The sequence below is a fragment of the Mchenga conophoros genome, linkage group LG3 (assembly GCF_057382185.1).
Source record: "Mchenga conophoros isolate Kocher_MC1m ecotype Shallow Benthic linkage group LG3, M_conophoros_male_GT1.1, whole genome shotgun sequence".
Classification (NCBI taxonomy): Eukaryota; Metazoa; Chordata; class Actinopteri; order Cichliformes; family Cichlidae; genus Mchenga; species Mchenga conophoros.
The window spans coordinates 55134920-55153908 of record NC_140528.1 but is presented as its reverse complement, the minus strand read 5'-3'; the positions used below and the strand labels follow the sequence as shown (position 1 = coordinate 55153908).

At 39.7% G+C, this 18989-nt stretch overlaps 1 protein-coding gene and 1 long non-coding RNA gene across 3 annotated transcripts; one reads left to right on the top strand and one right to left on the bottom strand.

The window, feature by feature from the left end:
- Positions 1–2852: 2852 nt before the first annotated feature.
- Positions 2853–10576, top strand: LOC146579565 (uncharacterized). Of its 2 annotated transcripts, none has more exons than XM_085263484.1 (2): positions 2853–3060; positions 4929–10576. In XM_085263484.1, exons 1-2 carry the CDS (start codon positions 3024–3026, stop codon positions 6512–6514), a joined length of 1623 nt encoding a protein of 540 aa, XP_085119610.1. In that variant the 5' UTR covers positions 2853–3023; the 3' UTR covers positions 6515–10576. The 2 variants fall into 2 exon arrangements, with proteins under 2 accessions (XP_085119610.1, XP_085119619.1); XM_085263493.1 differs by having other exon boundaries at positions 2853–3171.
- Positions 10577–15121: 4545 nt separating this feature from the next.
- LOC146579564 (uncharacterized) lies at positions 15122–16176 on the bottom strand. Its single transcript, XR_014890574.1, has 2 exons — positions 16009–16176; positions 15122–15453 (listed from the first exon to the last, which is right to left on the bottom strand). It is a non-coding gene; the product is annotated as an uncharacterized LOC146579564 (long non-coding RNA).
- Positions 16177–18989: the final 2813 nt, after the last annotated feature.

Below are 18989 nucleotides of genomic sequence, written 5' to 3'. Positions count from 1 at the left end.
TGAATTGTGAACTTGGGTGCATTAATTCCCTTCTTGCTAACTTGTGATGCTGTTGTTGTCAGGCTTAACACAGTTCCTTATTGTTTCTCCCTCCTTGTGTCATCTTTCCAAACATAAACTTTAATGTCTGGCTTCTGGACATCTTTATGAAGAAGCAACTGTGAACTTGTGTGTCCATTAACATTTGCAGCAGCTTGGTCCTTGGTGCACTGGCACGATGTTGCCACCAGGGGGCCGGGAATCATGCAGGTCTGAGTTCGACTATCACTTCTACCTCTTCTTAAAGTCAATAAAGAGTTCTTTTACTGATGGCATGAAGTTGGCTTTAATGTTAGTTGTAAGGTCTTGGGGTTGTTACAGCTTCACCTTGATCACAAACTACGCCACCGTCGAACTAAAACATAACATAAAATCCAATGAAATAGTAAGACAAGTGAAATAAAGACATAAAATGATCTATATAACATACAAACATACCTCGCTGGCTGACCCATGCTTTGAGGCAGAAATGAGCACTTTACAGATACTTTTAAGAAACAACTTTCTCAGAATTAAATTGGCGTCTCTTGCTTCAACTTGCCATGCTCACACATCAACATGGGCGTGCATCTCCCTCAGGTGCACCAGTGGAACGAAAATGCAGTACAATAGTTCCTACATGAGAATTTTTACAATAAATGACCTAATGGCATATAAAATATGCATAGTGCAAAACAAAATACATTAACTGAAAGTAAGGCAGTAAAACACGCCATGAGCATCAGGTAGCACAAAGAAGCAGTTTCTGCCGAAGGAAGGAAAATCCTCCAAATACTCCAGAATGTTAAGAAGAGTGATCAGATGAATTGCAAAGTTCTTTGCCATAAAAATGAACTTAATCCCAAAAAACCTATTTCCACTGCATTTATCACTACCATAAAAAGACATGCTGACATAATTTCAATAAACAAACAATACAAACAATAGAATGTTGACGAGCACAAGGCTGAAGATTATTATGTTATGCTGACTGAGTTAGAATAATAGTGAGGATTATGTTTGAGATCGTTGTTCTTCCTGTTAACCATGGTTATCTGCAATGCAACATCATTGTGTTGCATAAAAAGGGCTTCACAGGCAAGGATGTTGTTGCTACTAAAATTGCAGCTAAATCGACCATTTATGGGATCATCAAGAACTTTTAAGAAACAGGTTTAATTGTTGTCAAGAAGGTTCAGGGCGCTCAAGAAAGTCCAGCAAGGCTTAGAACGGTCTCCTAAACAGGATTCAGCTGCGGGATATGGGTGCCACAAGTGTAGAGTTGCTCAGGAATGGCAGCAGGCAGGTGTGAGTTCATCTGCACACACAGTGAGGCAAAGACTTTTGAAGGATGGCCTGTTGTTAGCTGAATGGGAAGAATAGGATCCAGGCAATTAATACCTGTACCCCTGCTGGGATAATCAGTAGGCTAAAAGAAGAGAAAGAAGCCACTGGCATCAAGATAAGAAAGCTCTTTAACATGTATGGAAAGTTTCAATCCAAATCCAGCACTCTGAGACTTTACACTAAATGAAATGAAGGATGCTGCAGTGTCAGAACCACTATTCAGGATGAAACAACAAACATCCATGAATACATCAGCAAGATGAGCACAACTGATAGTGTGTTTGGGACAGCCCTAGTCCTGTGGCACTTTCAGATACAGATAGACAAAGGTGATGGTTTTAACCCGCTTAAGAAAAAATGCCATGGAAAATAACAATTATGATGACTGGCACGTCTTCTTCTTCTTCGTTTATTGGAGCATTATCGCCACCAGCTGGAAATGAGTGTATCCCTATTAATGCCAGTATTTATTGAATTTCTAATAAAAGGTCTGGTCCACGGTCTTAATGCTGTTTTGAAATGAAATGAAATGAAGTTTAAATGCCCCATTTAACGCCCCATACCTACCATTATCCGATGACACATCTGATGTTTTGCTCGTTTCTTCTCCTCTCCTTTCTTTTTTTTCCTATACTGAGCATCTGATGACACTCAACCCGAGAATCACCATAACATAACCTAATAGACCTTGACCATTTTATAGGGTTTTATTTTCTTTCTGGGATTTCGCACAAACCACAAAAAATAATCAATGCACACTGGGCTTGGATTGAAAACATTATGAATGAAATGTTCTTTCTTTGGGTGCTTCCCGCCCCCTTTCCCTTTTGACAGGTTGTGTTTGAGACTTCAGCGCAGCAGCAGCAAGCAGGGGCACTGAGGGCCCTTGCGTTCACTTTTTGCGTATATGTGTGTAATAGAATTTAGAAAACACAAATTGTGCCAATTATAAGTCTTTATCATAATTTCTGGTGTTTTGTGTTTGTTGGTTTGTTTTTATTATGTTTTACTTTGCGAGCTGGTTATTAGTGGCATGGTGTGAATGACTGTAAAATTGTATATGCAGGAAAAATTACAATGTATTGTTTCATCTGATTTGTAGTGTGTCTTCCTCTCTCTGCTGTTCATGTTTATTAAAATGAAAACAAGCATAAGACAATCTTGACGGGAGGGGCCAATGGGGGAGCCTCAAATTTTAGAGCTGGAACGCAAATATGCAAAACAAGCTACATAAAGCAGTCAAATTGATATAATGATACTACTCACTAAAGGAGAAATGAAACAGTAATTAAAAAAATCAAGTGAAGATGGCAGAACAGTAAAGATGAAAGAATTCGCAGGAAGTTAGTGTCCCCTATCAACACTTCTGTGCAGGTGGTGGCGGTAATGCACCAGAAACGTTGCTTGCCAATCGACATTAAACAAGAAGAAGTAGTAGCGCTTGTAAAAAGCAGAACGTAGGCGTAAGGAAGTAAGAGTATAACTACAGTCATCAAACGTTTTATCTTCCACGAGGACCTTTAGTTTTTTAAGCCGTCTAAGGCAAAGATCGTGTGGCTGTGCCCCTCTGGTCTCCAGCAGATCGCGTTTCTGTTTCTGATGTGTGATTGGAAAGATATACGCTCTCGTTGATCGTTGTAAACAAAGAACGTGTACTCATGCTGACTGACGGGAGTAACATGCCGGAAAGAGGATGTAAGTGAGCCCACTCTCTCTACTCGTCGTAGTCTAATTACAAAATCGGCACGCTTGCCTCCTTCTCTCCTGGTGGATCTTTAATTCGGGTTACTCAGAGAGGGATCCACAGTGAGTAAATTATAACTGCATTGGTTGCCTAACTCCATCATTGTCTACAGGGTTTCTCTCTTAGCTAATTTGTGTTTTCGCTTGTACCTTCTGTTTATCCTCTGTCGCTTACTTTATTCCATCTGATGATCGCATAGAGCTTCTTTTGTTAATAGCATTACATCCTCTGCACAATGTGGCTGCTCTGAAAAAGAAGTCAACAAATCAGAGAATCTCGACTCCCTGGAAGAACTTATAAGTACACCTACACTGAAGACTAATTTAGAAGATCTTCTTTTGACATGGAAAAGTAAAAGCCCCCTTGAAAGTAATGAAATCTTAGTAAGTAAGGAACAACATCAGGTTTCTTTACGGCGCTGCAGCCAGGTTGAGCCAAGTGTACTGTTTGTCTTTCTATCTTAGTACAGCACTGGTCAAATGTTTGGACACAGCTTCTCATTTAATGCCTTTTCTTTCATTTCATGACTGTTTACATTGTAGGTTCTCACTGAAGGCATCAAAACTATAAATGAAGAAATATGGAAATAGGAAGTAAACAAAAAAATGAAAATAACTCATGTCTTATATTCTAGATTCTAGCCACCCTTTGGTTTGATTACTGCCTCGCACTCTTGGCATCCCTTGATGAGCTTCACAGGTAGTCACCTGAAATGGTTTTCCAACAGTCTTGAGTACTTTCTAGCCCTTTTGGTCCATATGATCCCAAACCATCTCGATTGGGTTTAAGTCGGGTTACTGTGGAGTCCAGGCTTTCTGGCGTAGCGCTCCATCATTCTCCTTGGTCAAATTAGCTCTTACACAGCCTGGAGGTGTGTTTGGGGTCATTGTCCTGTTGAAAAATAAATGATGGTGCACCTAAACACAAACCAGATGGGGCGGCATGTTGCTGCGGGATGCTGTAGTAGCCTTGCTGGTTTAGCGTGCATTCAATTTTGAATAAATCCCCAACAACGTCACAAGCAAAGCACCTCCACACCATCACACCTCCTCCATGTTTCACAGCGTGAACCGTTCACCTTTTCTGCTTCGCCCAAAGACACAGTGGGTGGAACCAAACATCTCAAAATTTGACTCATCAGACCAGATTTTCACTGGTCTAATGTCCATTCCCTGTGTTTCTCGGCCCAAACAAATGTCTTCTGATTGTTGCTTTTCCTTAGTAGTGGTTTCTTAGCAGCTATTTGACCATAAAGGGCTGATTCACAAAGTCTCCTCTCAGCAGGTGATGTAGAGATATTTCTGCTACTGGAACTCTGTGTGGCATTTCTCTAGGCTCTAACCAGAGGTGCTGTGATTTCTGAGGCTGGTGACTCAGATAAATTTATCGTCAGCAGCAGAGGTGACTCTTGGTCTTCCTTTCCTGGGATGGTCACCACGTGAGCCACTTTTTTATTTGTTAGCGATTGATGTTTTTTTGCGACTGCGCTTGGCGACTACATCATGAAGCTCATTGAGAGAAGGCCAAGGGATTGCAGCGCTGTCAACAAATGAAAGGGTGGCTACTTTTAGATGTCTAAAATATAAGATATATTTAGAGTTATTTATCTTTTTTCTTTGCTAAATAATTCACACATCTCTTTTCATATATTTAATGTCTTCTGTTTGTGTCTACAATGTGTCTCTATATACGTTTTCTTTAACCTTTTAACGATGTTAAACTGAAACTGAATTAAGGTTTTAAGAATGTGTCATAATCTGTACACTTTGTAGGTTTTGTCATTCTATAACCGCATGTCATTGTTTCTTTGTCATTATAGGCAAAAGAAGGGAAAGCATCAAAGAAAACAAAAACCAACCAGTTCCAGCAAGTACAGATGAACCAGTTGTGAACCGGCTGGAAAAGACTTTTACCACTATGAAGCAGCCCAGAAGACGCCAGAGCATTGACAGTGGGGACAAAAGCTTCACATGTGATCAGTGTGGAAAGACTTTAACCCGGCATAGTTGTTTAATACAACATCAGCTCATCCACACTGGATTTAAACCATTCAGCTGTGATCGGTGTGGAAAGGCTTTTACTCAGAATTCCAACTTAAAAAGACATCAGCTCATCCACACTGGATTTAAACCATTCAGCTGTGATCAGTGTGGAAAGAGTTTCACCAAGAGTGACGGCTTAAAAAAACACAACCTCATTCACACTGGATTTAAACCATTCAGCTGTGATCAGTGTGGAAAAGCTTTTACTCAGAATGCCAACTTAAAAAAACATCAGCTCATTCACGCTGGATTTAAACCATTCAGGTGTGATCAGTGGGGAAAGTCTTTCACTTCCAAAAGTAACTTAAAAGGACATCAGGTCATCCACACTGGATTTAAACCATTCACCTGTGATCAGTGTGGAAAGTCTTTCACGTCCAAAGGTAACTTAAAAGGACATCAGGTCATCCACACTGGATTTAAACCATTCAGCTGTGATCAATGTGGCAGGACTTTCACTCAGAGTGGCAGCTTAAAAAAACATCAGGTCATCCACACTGGATTTAAACCATTCAGCTGTGATCAGTGTGGAAAGTCTTTCACTTCTAAAGGTAACTTAAAAGGACATCAGGTCATCCACACTGGATTTAAACCATTCAGCTGTGATCAGTGTGGAAAGTCTTTCACTTCCAAAGGTAACTTAAAAGGACATCAGCTCATCCACACTGGATTTAAACCATTCAGCTGTGGTCAGTGTGGAAAGACCTTTACTCAGAATTGCAGCTTACAAAAACATCAGCTTATCCACACTGGATTTAAACCATTCAGCTGTGATCAGTGTGGAAAGACCTTTACTCAGAATTGCAGCTTACAAAAACATCAGCTTATCCACACTGGATTTAAACCATTCAGCTGTGGTCAGTGTGGAAAGACCTTTACTCAGGATTGCAGCTTACAAAAACATCAGCTTATCCACACTGGATTTAAACCATTCAGCTGTGATCAGTGTGGAAAGGCTTTTACTCAGAATGGTCACTTACAAAAACATCAGGTCATCCACACTGGATTTAAACCATACAGTTGTGATCAGTGTGGAAAGACCTTTACTCAGGATGGCAGCTTACAAAAACATCAGCTTATCCACACTGGATTTAAACCATTCAGCTGTGATCAGTGTGGAAAGACTTTTGCACTCAAGAATAGGTTAATAAATCATCAACTGATCCCCCCAATCAACCATCCATCTTCTTTTGCTTTATCCGGGGCTGGATCGCGGGGCTGGATCGCGGGGAACACCAAGGCGTTCCCAGGCCAGCCGAGAGATATAATCTCCCCAGTGTGTCCTGGATCTGCCTCGGAGCCTCCTCCCAGTGGGATAGGCCCAGAACACCTCACTCAGGAGGCATCCTGGTCAGATGCCTGAATCACCTCAACTGGCTCCTTTTGATGTGGAGGAGCAGCGGCTCTGCGACTCTGAGCCCCTCCCGAATGGCTGAAGGAGTAACAGATGGGTTGAAGGTGGGGATGGGATTACATCAATTCTGAGCCCTTCTTGTTTTCAGTAGCGACGGACAGACTGACATACAAAGTCAGTTAAGAGTCTCTGTTGAATATGTTGTTTGCAGATGATATTGTAATCTATAGTAGGAATAGGAATCAGTAGTAAGAGAACCTGGAGAGGTGGAGGTGTGCTCTGGAGAGAAGAGGAATGAAGGGAAGGGAAATAACATGCCCATCTTAAGCTGGCAGCCAGCATGTAGAAAGACTTTGTCTTAATTGTTGATATTAGTTTCTTACATTTTCTGATTTTTAATCAAATGGTCTTTTCAGAAACTCCTGATTGTTGTTTCATAAATGTAATGGCTATTATTAATGGGGTGGCTGTAGCTCAGGCGGTAGAGCAGGCATCTACTGATCGGAAGGTTGGTGGTTCGATTCCTGGCTTCCCTTGGTCTGCATGCCAAATATCCTTGGGCAAGATATTAACCCCAAATTGATCTCCGATGCATCCATCGGAGTATGAATGTGTGTGAATGTTACTTAGAAAGCACTTAGAACAATGTGCTTGTGCAAATGGGTGAATGCACAAGTTGTGTAAAGCGCTTTGAGTGCTCAGAAGAGTAGAAAAGCGCTATATAAGAACCAGTCTATTTACCATATTTACTTTACTAAATTAAACCCATGATTAAGAGTGTTAATAAAAATATATTCTTATTTTCTGATTATATTGTTTTTTTGTACTTTGTAGTAAGGTCTGTGAGGAAAACTAGGTCAGAGGGTGACTGGTCGCCTTGGCAACAGAGACTTCAGTTAGGGGAAGTTAAAAAACAGGAAGCTAGGGTAGAGTTGCTTAGGCATATTAATAAAACACAGGAAACCAGACAGAAAAGCGGAACTAGTAACACAGAAGGAGTTGTTTATATCGAAACTATGTGTGTGTGATGTATAGCAGAACTATAAACGGAATTTAATAAAAGGCCACAATGCACAAAGGCTTAGAGATCTATGCACGCCTCACAAAACAAACTGTTCATTGAAGATCAAATTGAGGAAAACTTTGTCACGTTAAAGTCATGCAAACATTGAGTTTATCTGTTCTGTGCAAACATCTATGTAATGTTACAGACCAAGCATTATTGTCATCATGTGATCACAAAGAGAAGCAGAGCATCTGAACAGATTGCCTTCTAGGTCAATCTGAAAGACCTGTTGCTGTTTAGTGGGCTGTTCATCATGATAATTAGTGAGGTCAATGCAGCGCTGTTTCTCTAATGTAGCTATTTGAAATGTGGTGAAATGTGTTTTGTTGGGATTTGAGTGTAAACTAGGTTGCAGCACAGGAGGTGCAGACAGAAAGTGAAACTAAGCAGAGTGTTTTGATCCAAACTTAGAGTGTGTGACGTGCTGCAGAAATATATATATATTAGGGGTGCAACGATACACAAAATTCACGGTTCGGTTCGGTTCGATACTTTGGTGTCACGGTTCGATATTTTTTCGATACAAAAAAAATGTTCAAGCATTTTTAATTTGTCATTTATTAAAATTATAAATATATATTTTAACTCAAAAGTACAGTTTTTAAATTTAACCCTAACCCTTGTGCGTGTTTTTTATTTTGACAGTGAATGCGCACCTGCGGACCACTTATGTGCAGCCCTGGTTATTTAGCTCGTCATATTGCAGCCACAGAAATTATTTTGTCCATGAAACCATAAAGCTGCACTTTCTTTTTGCCTTATAGTCTGATTTGTCATAACTTTTCCGTTTTGTGGTAAGCTTTTCTTTGGCTGTCACTTCTTCACCCTGACCTGTCTTATTTGGCTCAGCAGAACTAAAATATATATCTGTCTGTGAAGGTTCTCAGTCATCCAGGTCATCGTAGTCAAATATAAATCCTGCTGGTTTTACACACGTACTCACATAAGCTCAGCGATTCTCTGCGCGATCAACCTCTCACATGTTTAAGCTTGCTGCAGGAGATTTCACTTGTCATGTTTGCATAGTAAGCTAACGATTAATAAGACGATGTCAGAGGAATTGGTGCCCAAATTATCATCACTCACAGATCAGTGCTGTCGCTCTCTATACACAGTTCACGTGATTGCAAAGTGAAAGCAAAAAACAAGCGCAAATTCAAACGCGACTTCAATACGTCACATATTGACAGTGGCTCACCGATGCCAATGACATAATTACCCAGCTACATTTCTGAAAGAATGCAAAAGCATTGACATATATTTTTCCTACAATAGCCCGACGGGCAGGGAAGAGATAGATTTTGGTAGCCCGACTGAAAAAAATCGCTAGCTCCGGGACGTCGGGCTAGCGATATTGCAAGCCCTGTATCTGATTGAGGAATCACTCATCTTTGGAAAAGAGAGTTTATTACAGAGAAATGGCTCTTTCCAAAATAAAAGCTATACTATCCGCTTCTTCTGGGCTATATTCTCAGCAGCATAAGGAGAATCATGTGCTAACAGCTGTCTAAATGACTCGGCTAAAGTTAGTAGCATGCTTGTTTTTTGTCTGCTTCCACTTGTCTTTGCACTAGGATGATGTCGGCGTAAATGTGCAGTCATATTCGTTGTGTTCCCACTAGTGCTTTCAGGTTAATCTCGTTGAAATGACCTTAGCGCCACAACACGGCAAATCTCCGTTAACGAGCTACCGCCGATCGCTCCGTGCATGGGGCTAGACGGCCAACACGTTAACGAGCTAACTGCGCTAACACACTAGTTCACACCAATGTAATTGAGCATTGCATGGCACATCCAACATACTGTTTTACTTTAGTCCATGACATGCTTACCTTCAGGGTCATACGTCACATGAAAACCAAAATAATTCCAAACGCCAGATCTGAATGAGAGTGGGGGAGGTCCATGTTAAAAGGAGAGCTTAACTTCTGTCTCGCTAGCTTGCCCTGCGCTCTTCCTTCTGACTATGCTGTCTGTGTTGAGCGCTCAGTGGATCTGCGCTCGACAGTGCAGCCTAGGCGGAGTAGTCGAACGCAGATTCACTGAGCGCTCAACACAGACAGCATCGTCAGAAGGAAAACTGATAAAATAAATTACAAATGTTGTATTGTTCGATACATATGCGTACCGAACCGAAAGCACTGTATCGAACGGTTCAATATCGATACGAATATCGTTGCACCCCTAATATATATATATATATATATATATGACCATGTTGGCTGCTGCTGCTTTCAGACCTGAGCGTGTGTTCATGTGTTCAGGTCTCCGTTCCCGGGAATGTAAAATAAAGATCATGTTTTGAGCTTTGACCACCCTGGGTCCAGTCTTTCTCTGCCGCCAAAAGAATTCAAATAACAAAATTTAATAGTTTTAAATGATTTCTGTTGTCTTAAAACATGATGTGGGTCTGTTTTGTTGCATGATGAGAAAAAGAAACCTGTCTTTTTTATGTTGCATCAAACTTTTTTTATTGTATTTCATCAGTTTGTCATTTTGACCAAAGGTATGTGTAAAATTAAATGTATCCTATAATTATTAAGATATATAAAACTTATAATGTATATTTCTTATTTTCTGTTAACTTATTTACACATTACTTAAAAGTTATGTCGCTATAATCATTTTTTGTATTTTCTCTGTAAGAAAACGACTTGCTAACCCTTTATTCCAGTGTACCTACTGTTAAGTATTTGTGCATAAATATATTTAAAATGCCAATTCAAAGAGAATAATTGAAATACCATATAATTACAGTGGAATTGCAGCATTTATCACAGGACCACACTCCGAATCCCCCTGTAACTGTATTGTCATGTGACATGTGCAGTGTAATAGGGCAGCCTTTTGCGGCTGGATTTATTATGAGGCAGACCAAGACAAGTATAGTTGAACAAGGTATTTATTTACCATACAGCTCACAAATATTGCATCTAATAACAACTAGAGATGGACCGATCCGATATTACGTATCGGTATCGGTCCGATACTGACCTAAATTACTGGATCGGATATCGGAGAAAAATAAAAAATGTAATCCGATCCATTAAATATCACGAAAGCACCTCACAAAACTTGCAACACGCCGTAACTCACCTCAGGTTAGCACGTCGGAGCAATATGCATCACGTGATAGAGCGGCTGTGGCATGCGGGACCTGTCGGTGGTCTGGATAGCATTTGGAGCTTCGCTAGCAACCTGGCATTTCATCTCCGACAAAGTTATCCCGAGAGAAGTAAAGCAAGTGTGTAAGTCCATCTCTGAATGTTTGTAAAGCATTCCCACGTTAAGCTTAACGAGCGACTGCCTCTCGCTCTCCGGCTGCTACTTCAATCGTGAAACTGCTTAAATGATCAGCTGATCGGCTTTTCTGTAGCGAGTCTCTCTTGTTTGTTTTTGGCCCACTTTGCACCAGAAAGAGGAAACCAGCGGCTGAACAACAGCAGCACGTTTAAGCTTGATAAGCTGTTGTTAGAATTTATTTAATATTTCTTTCTACACCAGGATCTTTTTCTACGTAGCTGACGCTGGTAACTGTGCAGGGGCGGATCTAGCAAAGTTTAGCCAGGGGGGCCGATAGGGCATTAACAGGGAAAAGGGGGCACAAAGACATACTTTTCTTTCTTATTCTCATTTAAAATGTCTCGCTTTTAATAAATAATTATCTGACACCCAAAGTTTTAATTTGATGTAAAACGAATAGAAGTCAATTACTGTATATAGTGACTATTAAGTCTAATATACCCTAGTAAGCTATAGTACTTTTTCCTTTGGGAAGGTACCATCTGTGCAGTCTGCAATTTTGTTGAAGAAAGATGTTGAATCTATTTAATATTTCTTGAAAAATAATTGATTTCTGTGCATTTTTTTTCACACTGCATCAAATTAAGGTTGATTACGTCGATTAAGCATCATGAGGTGGAGCGTGAGGGGTGGTTCCCTATTTTTTATTTATTTAATTTTGTTGTTGCTGGGAGTTGGAACCCTATTAGTTAGGTTGCTTAATATTTACGCTAAGTACTCTTTAAAATACCAGAATAGGGAGAATGGTGTAGGTCTAAGTTTATTAGATTGATCAGTATTGCTGAACTATGAAATATTTTTTTTGTATACAGGTATAACAGAATAGCTTTAGTGTAGTTGTTGTTTTAAACTTGAGTATGAACTTGCAGACTTGCAAAATGCAGCAAGATATTTTAAAAAACAGTTTTGTCGATTAAAAAACACTATATCGGATTCATATCGGTATCGGCAGATATCCAAATTTATGATATCGGTATCGGTATCGGACATAAAAAAGTGGTATCGTGCCATCTCTAATAACAACTGACAGTCTTAAATACTTTCAGCTGTCACAGGTTAAAGCATTATTCTATTAACAGGTGAGTTCTCAAATCCTGACCTTCCACCACATTATATAATACATCAACTTCAATAAAAATATATATAAATACATTTTACATTTTCATATTAATAAATATTTTTCACTTTATCCTTAAACCATACCCCTTATTGTAAAAACACCAAAAAAAACCCAAGCACAAAAGCAAGGCTGGACTGGGACAAAAAATCGGCCCGGGCATTTTGACTAGAGACCGGCCCACCAGGATAAAGATTGAAAATGTGACGTCAATCAGGGGTAAAACCGCAAAGGATTCTGGGAACTTGTGGCAAGAGGTACTAGCACACGCAGGCTTTCAATTGAACTCAGTTACACAGCAATAAAAAGAAACCCAAAAAATGGCAAGAAGCTGTTGTATTATTAACTGCAATAGCTGGTCGCATGACAGCCACGGGAAGCCGACGGGTAAAGAGATCGTTTTTTTTATCGGATTACGTCGTTGAAGAGAAATTTTTTAAGCCATGTTTCCGAAGTAAGAGCCGACGGATGGTCTGGATATACCAAATATAATGTCTCAGAACACTCCAGCTCACAGGTTAGTCTGCTCCAAGCATTCCCACAAAGGTCAGAGTTTTGTAGTAGTTAATACGTCATTTTTCTTAACATAATTGGTGATATAGGTTACAAGCAAGTCTGGCGCTGAACAGAAATTGTTGCGCTATGCTCCTTTATTTATTGTGCATAAATAGTGAATTGTCCTGACACAATATTGTGTTTCGCTTCTGTTATTACCATGGTACATTGACAAAAACATATACTTTTATTCACAGGATAAAACAGTTGTTTTGTATCACTAATTGTCCAGTGCGATTACAGCATACAATATTATTGTCACTGCTACATTTCTGTAATGCTACCAGAAATTATTTCCACTACTAATTAATTACCGTTGAGCTCAAAGGTCCTATTAATAAACTGTTAACGAATGTGTATTTATGACGACGATTTGTGAGACTGGTAAACTTACCTTTGTTCGTACGATGGTCTTTCGTTCTACACGGTGCATTTCAAGGTCCTGTACCCATCCGTCGGTAAACTGTACCTGGGCTTGTTGCAGTGACCTGAAGTTACTAAACTTCATGAGTGTATGCACTAACTCCAAGAACCGTATAATTATAAATCTGAGCGTGGTGAAAGTTGGGCAGCATGCTAACGTCTTTTGTCCACTCTGTGTGCTCGTAAGGGTCTGACCCTTTCACTCCTTTGATTTTTTCCTCGTATCTTTTCTTTGACTTTTCGTCGAGTCTGTCTTTGTACGGACCAGCATTGTTCTCCTTTTGTTTTGTACATTCCTTTTTTGTGCGGCAAAGAAAAAACAAGAAGGTTTGGAACCGGAGAATGAACGTTTTGCGGTGCTGCAAATGCTTGCATTTGATGCGGTACTTGGATTGTTTTGCCACGAGTTCCCAGCATGCAATGCGCGAAAATCACATGATTGCTAAACAAGGGGGAGGGTGCATCCGGCTTCCTCGGCTGTAATTGGTCCAGCCCAGAGTCGATCATGACCATTGGCCAATCCAACACCTTTCATTATATATACCCTTCCTAAAAAAAAAAAAAAAAATAATAAAATAAAATCCATCGGCCCATAAAAACAAAAATTCGCCAGCAAATGCCCGGTATGCCCGATGGCCAGTCCAGCTATGCACAAAAGATTTCCCACGCTCCTTTAACCCATGGCCTCTCCTGGAACCTTTAAATGTTTCTGGACCACCAGGAAAACATTTGCCCAAACACCCTGGAGTGAACACGGGAAAGAAAGGTGAGTAATAACATCTTACGGTCACTTCTTTGCACCACCTTTATTTCTAGACTTTCACACACACTATCATTAGTTATCCTTACTGGTAAACTTTATTTGCTCTCAATCACAAACTGTCTTCTTCACAGACAACCACCACATTTATTGATGAGGAGTAGGACCTGTAACAAAGGCTACCAACTGATTTTTAAATACACAATAAATACTCAATGAAAAATCCAACTTGTGTGCAAATATTCTTCCTGTGCTAGGCTTAAAGTGCGATGCTGAATAAAGAGCTAGACAAGGTTCTTTTAATAAAGCGAAAGGTGCTCCTAAAGTGATATAGAAATTATAATATAAGTGGTAGTAAGGGAGGCCTCTCCATTACATGCAGTAAAGCCCACTATTAGAGTACATCGTCTGGACCATTTCTCACCGCAAATGCACCATAGTGGCTTCACCAAATCAAATCAAATCACTTTTATTGTCACATCACATGTGCAGGTACATTGGTACAGCACATGCGAGTGAAATTCTTGTGTGCGAGCTTCACAAGCAACAGAGTTGTGCAAAATACAATAACATAAACAGGCAAAATATATGAATGGCTAAATCTGAAACTAATAAATATATGTACAATATATAATAGTATATGCAAAAAAAAAAAAAATTTCTGGATGTGTATACTAAATGTTTTTCTACGTGTGTGTGTGTGTGTGTATAAACATATTTTACAAATTAAATAGAGTCAACAATAAATAAAATATATAAAAATATACAGAGTACACATTTTGTACATGACGATATACCATTGTTGAGCCAGTGGTTAGCATTCTGCCTGTGTTCGGTGTGTTTGCTTTTGCCTTCCATATCCTGTTAGTCTGTATTACTTGCAGCGGCATTCCCTCCTATTGTTATCATGTGTGTATTTAAGTCCTGTGTCCTCCTCTGCTCATTCTTGTGTAATGTCCGTTAGCGCTGTTTCCCTGCATTCCACCTTTATCCTTCCGGTTCTAGTGTTTTATTGTTGTTGGGGTTTTTTTTTTAGTATTGTTGTATTTTGTTTGAGTATTTTTTCTACAGCAATAAAGGTGGCTCTTTGAGTTTATTACCCTGTCTGTGACTCCTGTGTCCTGCCTCCCACTTAGTACCATCATGGCAATACTAACTCAAGACAACTGTATTCTGATGTGATGTCGTCTCTTAATAAACATTATTGTAACACTGGTGGTGCAACACTAGACCTGTTAGTGCTACTTCTTGCCTTCTTTGCATGTAGTGCGGGCAATATAGTTACCTTTAACCACAGTACGAGGACAGAAGGGAAATATGGACCAGATCAGACAGGTTCTAGATTCGTAGGAGCCAAGGGTGTATGACAACAGAGGACTTGTACACAGTAGGTGTAGAAAACACAATTGCATTTATTAGCAATTATTAAAGTTGTGCACATTTAACAAAAGTAGAGAGCTCTTCTTGAAAACAAAAAAATAAAATAAACCCCACAAATGGTCGACCCAAGGATATATTGTCTTTTGTGTCTTTTTTAAAGTCAATTTCAGTCTTTCAATGTTCAATAGTCACTCAGTGTGTGTGTAACCAGTCGGGTTACAATCTACCAGTTCATCCGGCTCTTTGGGCTGGTCTCGCCATCCAGTACTGGAAAAGGGATCCTCGATTCTTCTCAGGTCCTCAAAACCAATCCAATCCAAATAAGCAAAGGGAAAAAACCTGACCTGGGGACCAGGCCAGAACACAGTAGTTCAACATTTAAGCTATCATGCCTGTAACTTATTATGACTACTGGTTGCTTGTAGTGCTTCTAAATTTCTTTCAAAATATTCTATGTTGTACAACAAATTATTCTCATTTCAAAGGGAAAAAGTGCATAGGAAACACATTTAAAATAATACAAAATAGCTCAGCAGTGCATTAAAAATACACATTGGCTTGAGACCTATCAAGTTTCAGCTAAATAAAGTGCAGGTGAAGGCACTTAATTTCACATTGTTAATACTTAATTGTGCAGAACTATTAGCATTAGCACCATGAGAAAAGGGAACATGTGCTAACATAACAACTTCGCACAAAACCATACATTATACATCAATACCACAGTAATGTGACATAAACCTTTAAAGAACATCTCGTATAAAGTGCAGCAGACTCAGTGCTAATTGCTTTAGCCTCAGAAAAGGCACTTTCATTGCAAAATGGCTAACGGAAGTTAGCATCAGAGCTAGCGGCAAGTAGCATGCTATGCTAGCGCACGTGTACTGCCTGGGACTTACCATGCAAAGCAACAAATGCTACACGGGGCTTCACAGTGCTCACGTTGGCTCACGGCCTCTGGAATACAGTATTACTCTTATTATTCTTGCCGAAAAAAGGACTTTCTCTATCCAGCTAGCTTCTTCGCCACACGGGTAAACTGATCTTTCACCGTCTGTGTCTCTGGCGTATCTGACTGGCACATGAAGGCGCACAGGTGTCTGAGCAGCGCGCAGACTGGGGGAGAGTCAGACCGGCCAATGATTGGTCGCTCAGTGGATCTGACAAACACACTCTACAGGACTAAGTCCTGCCCCCACACCACTTATACATTACATATACATATGTACATATTAATTAAACTTATGTTTACATGCTTTTTATCAGTATTTATTATAATTAACTTTGTTTTTATCAATATTTATTTATACTTTTAATCCTGTTTTTAACACTGGGTTACATTATGGAAAACCACACCAGTTTGCTGTGAGATGTAAAGCAGAAGTGATGGAAGCCCCGAACATCCACATGAATAGCACGAGTTTTTAAGGGGCTTGCATGCATGTGTGCGCAGACACTACTGGTAATGCTTGAGCAGCCTGGAAACAGTGGCCATGTTGAGCTTCAGTGTGGGTTGCTGCTAAAGCTATCATAAGATATAAGAACTGAGTTCAAAAGATAACTGTACTGTAGGTTCTTTTAACAAGAGAAGACAAATGTGCTCCAATTATACTTTTTCACAATTTATTATCAACACGGTTAGAATTTTAAATTAGTTTTACATGGTACCATGGACCTCCTTTTACTGGCTGAGGGACAATAGGCTGTCACAAACAGGCAGTAAACACTTTTTTATTATGTGTGATAAAGAGTCTACTAAGGTGAAAAATTTGTTTCTTCTTCTACTGGTGATGGCAATGTAGCTTGCCATCACCAGTGTGTGAATGTGTGTGTGAATGGGTGGATGACTGGATATGTAAAGCGCTTTGGGGTCCTTAGGGACTAGTAAAGCGCTATATAAATACAGGCCATTTACCATTCTATAATTTTCCAAGCATCTCCTTATTTGGAAATAACCCTTTTGCAAGCAACGCTGCCATTACCATGAAAAATGCCTCTTGTGCTCCAGTCTAGCCTGTAGATTTAAAGACAGGGGAAGAGTGCATTAAATAAGAGCAGATTTATGGCTGAGGCCACATTGCTGTGAGGGCGTCCTCTCAATGTTTATGTTTGCCAGTGAATCCAAGAGTATTCAACTATACACTGTTGAGAGTAAAATACAAAATAGAAATATGTGTTGCTAGTGTTGAAATCTCCCAATTCTTTGAATCTTTGGGCTGAAGGAAGGACAATACTCGGTGTATTTATGCTCAATCAACAATACTTTATTTCCATACAATTCAACACTTAAGAGCATAAGGACCATCATGATGGGGAGACATGCCTGAAGAGGGTCACCGCAAATCTCGAAATGGTGACGTGTTACTCAGCTTCTTATAGCCGCTAGTGGCCCCCACCTAGTCGTAAAAGCCCAAACATTCACATTCTTTCTCCCTTACGGCGCCTAAGTTATGACCTCGGCTGTTGTTTCTCTACTCTTTGTAAAGGTGGGGGTGTGGAATGTGGTCTATCTCCCCTGTCTTAGATACAGAGTCTCCTTCTGTTTATGATTCAGCAATAAAACATGTCAAGAACACAGTATGAGACATTCACAGCAGATCAAGGATACAGAGTGATGCACACTTATCTAATAAACTAATAAGTGAATATGTTCTTTTAACTCAAAAGTATAATGAGAACTAAACTACATACACAGCACACCATCTAAACTAAATGATAATATATGACCTACAGCAGTTAACATAATTCAACTATTTTAACTACAGGTGTAAGATAACATATGATAACAGAATAATCTCACACTAGTTATGAGATATAAGCGTCTGTCAGTGCGCCCCAGGGTGGCTGTGGCTAAAATGTAGCTTGCCATCACCGATGTGTGAATGTGTGTGTGAATGGGTGGATGACTGGATGTGTATAGCGCTTTGGGGTAGTAGTAAAGCGCTATACAAATACAGGCCATTTACCATTTAAAAGTTGTGAGATTATTATATTATCTTATGCTATGTTATACCCCTAATTAAAGATTGTGAAATTATTTTGTAGTTTTAGTTTGCATTATTCTCCTGAAGAGGTGATAACTATTAGATTTTTTAAACTGATTTGTATTACATTAGACTGCTGATTTATTGTGAATGAATGATATTGTTTTATGATGCATTATACTGCTGAGTTATAAGAAATACTGTTTTTAGAGAGTCATGGCCAGAGGCTATAAGAGTTTGAGTAACTTTCCATCATTTTGAGATTTTGCTGTGACCCTCTTCATGCATGTCTCCCCATCCGGATGGTTTATACTCAAAGTGTTGAATTGTATTGAATAAAATAATTGTTGATTGAGCATTTATACACCGAGTATTGTCCTTCCTTCAGCCCAAAGATCAAAAGAACTGAGGATTTAACAAGGTAAAAATAAATCCCAGCAATACCCTCAACATATCCACATCCCCACAGTTGTTAGACTATGAGCTGGGGATACAGAAATCTGTGTTTGAAATCCTTGGGGATGCTGTTAAAGCAGATAGGGACCCACAGAAAGACTGACGCAAGGATCAAAGGCCAAATATCTCCACAATCATTCTCCACGGTGCTGATCTGCCAATAGGTGTCACCACACTGGAGTTCCCTTCACCATCAAGCAGCAACCAAAGGAGCTACAAGTGTATTGTCCTTACTGCTCCAACTCTGAGCACTATGTGACGCAGTGAGACAACTTTTGTCAACACGCGATATTGGATCATGGATTTTCAAGATATCTGATACGCTGTGAAGATATATGAATAGCTGAATATATGAATAGCTGAAAGAGTTGCCTCTGATCCAGTCAGTTTCAGCTTGTGGTCCTGATTTTCTACTATTGTCCACATCTCATTACCCCAAT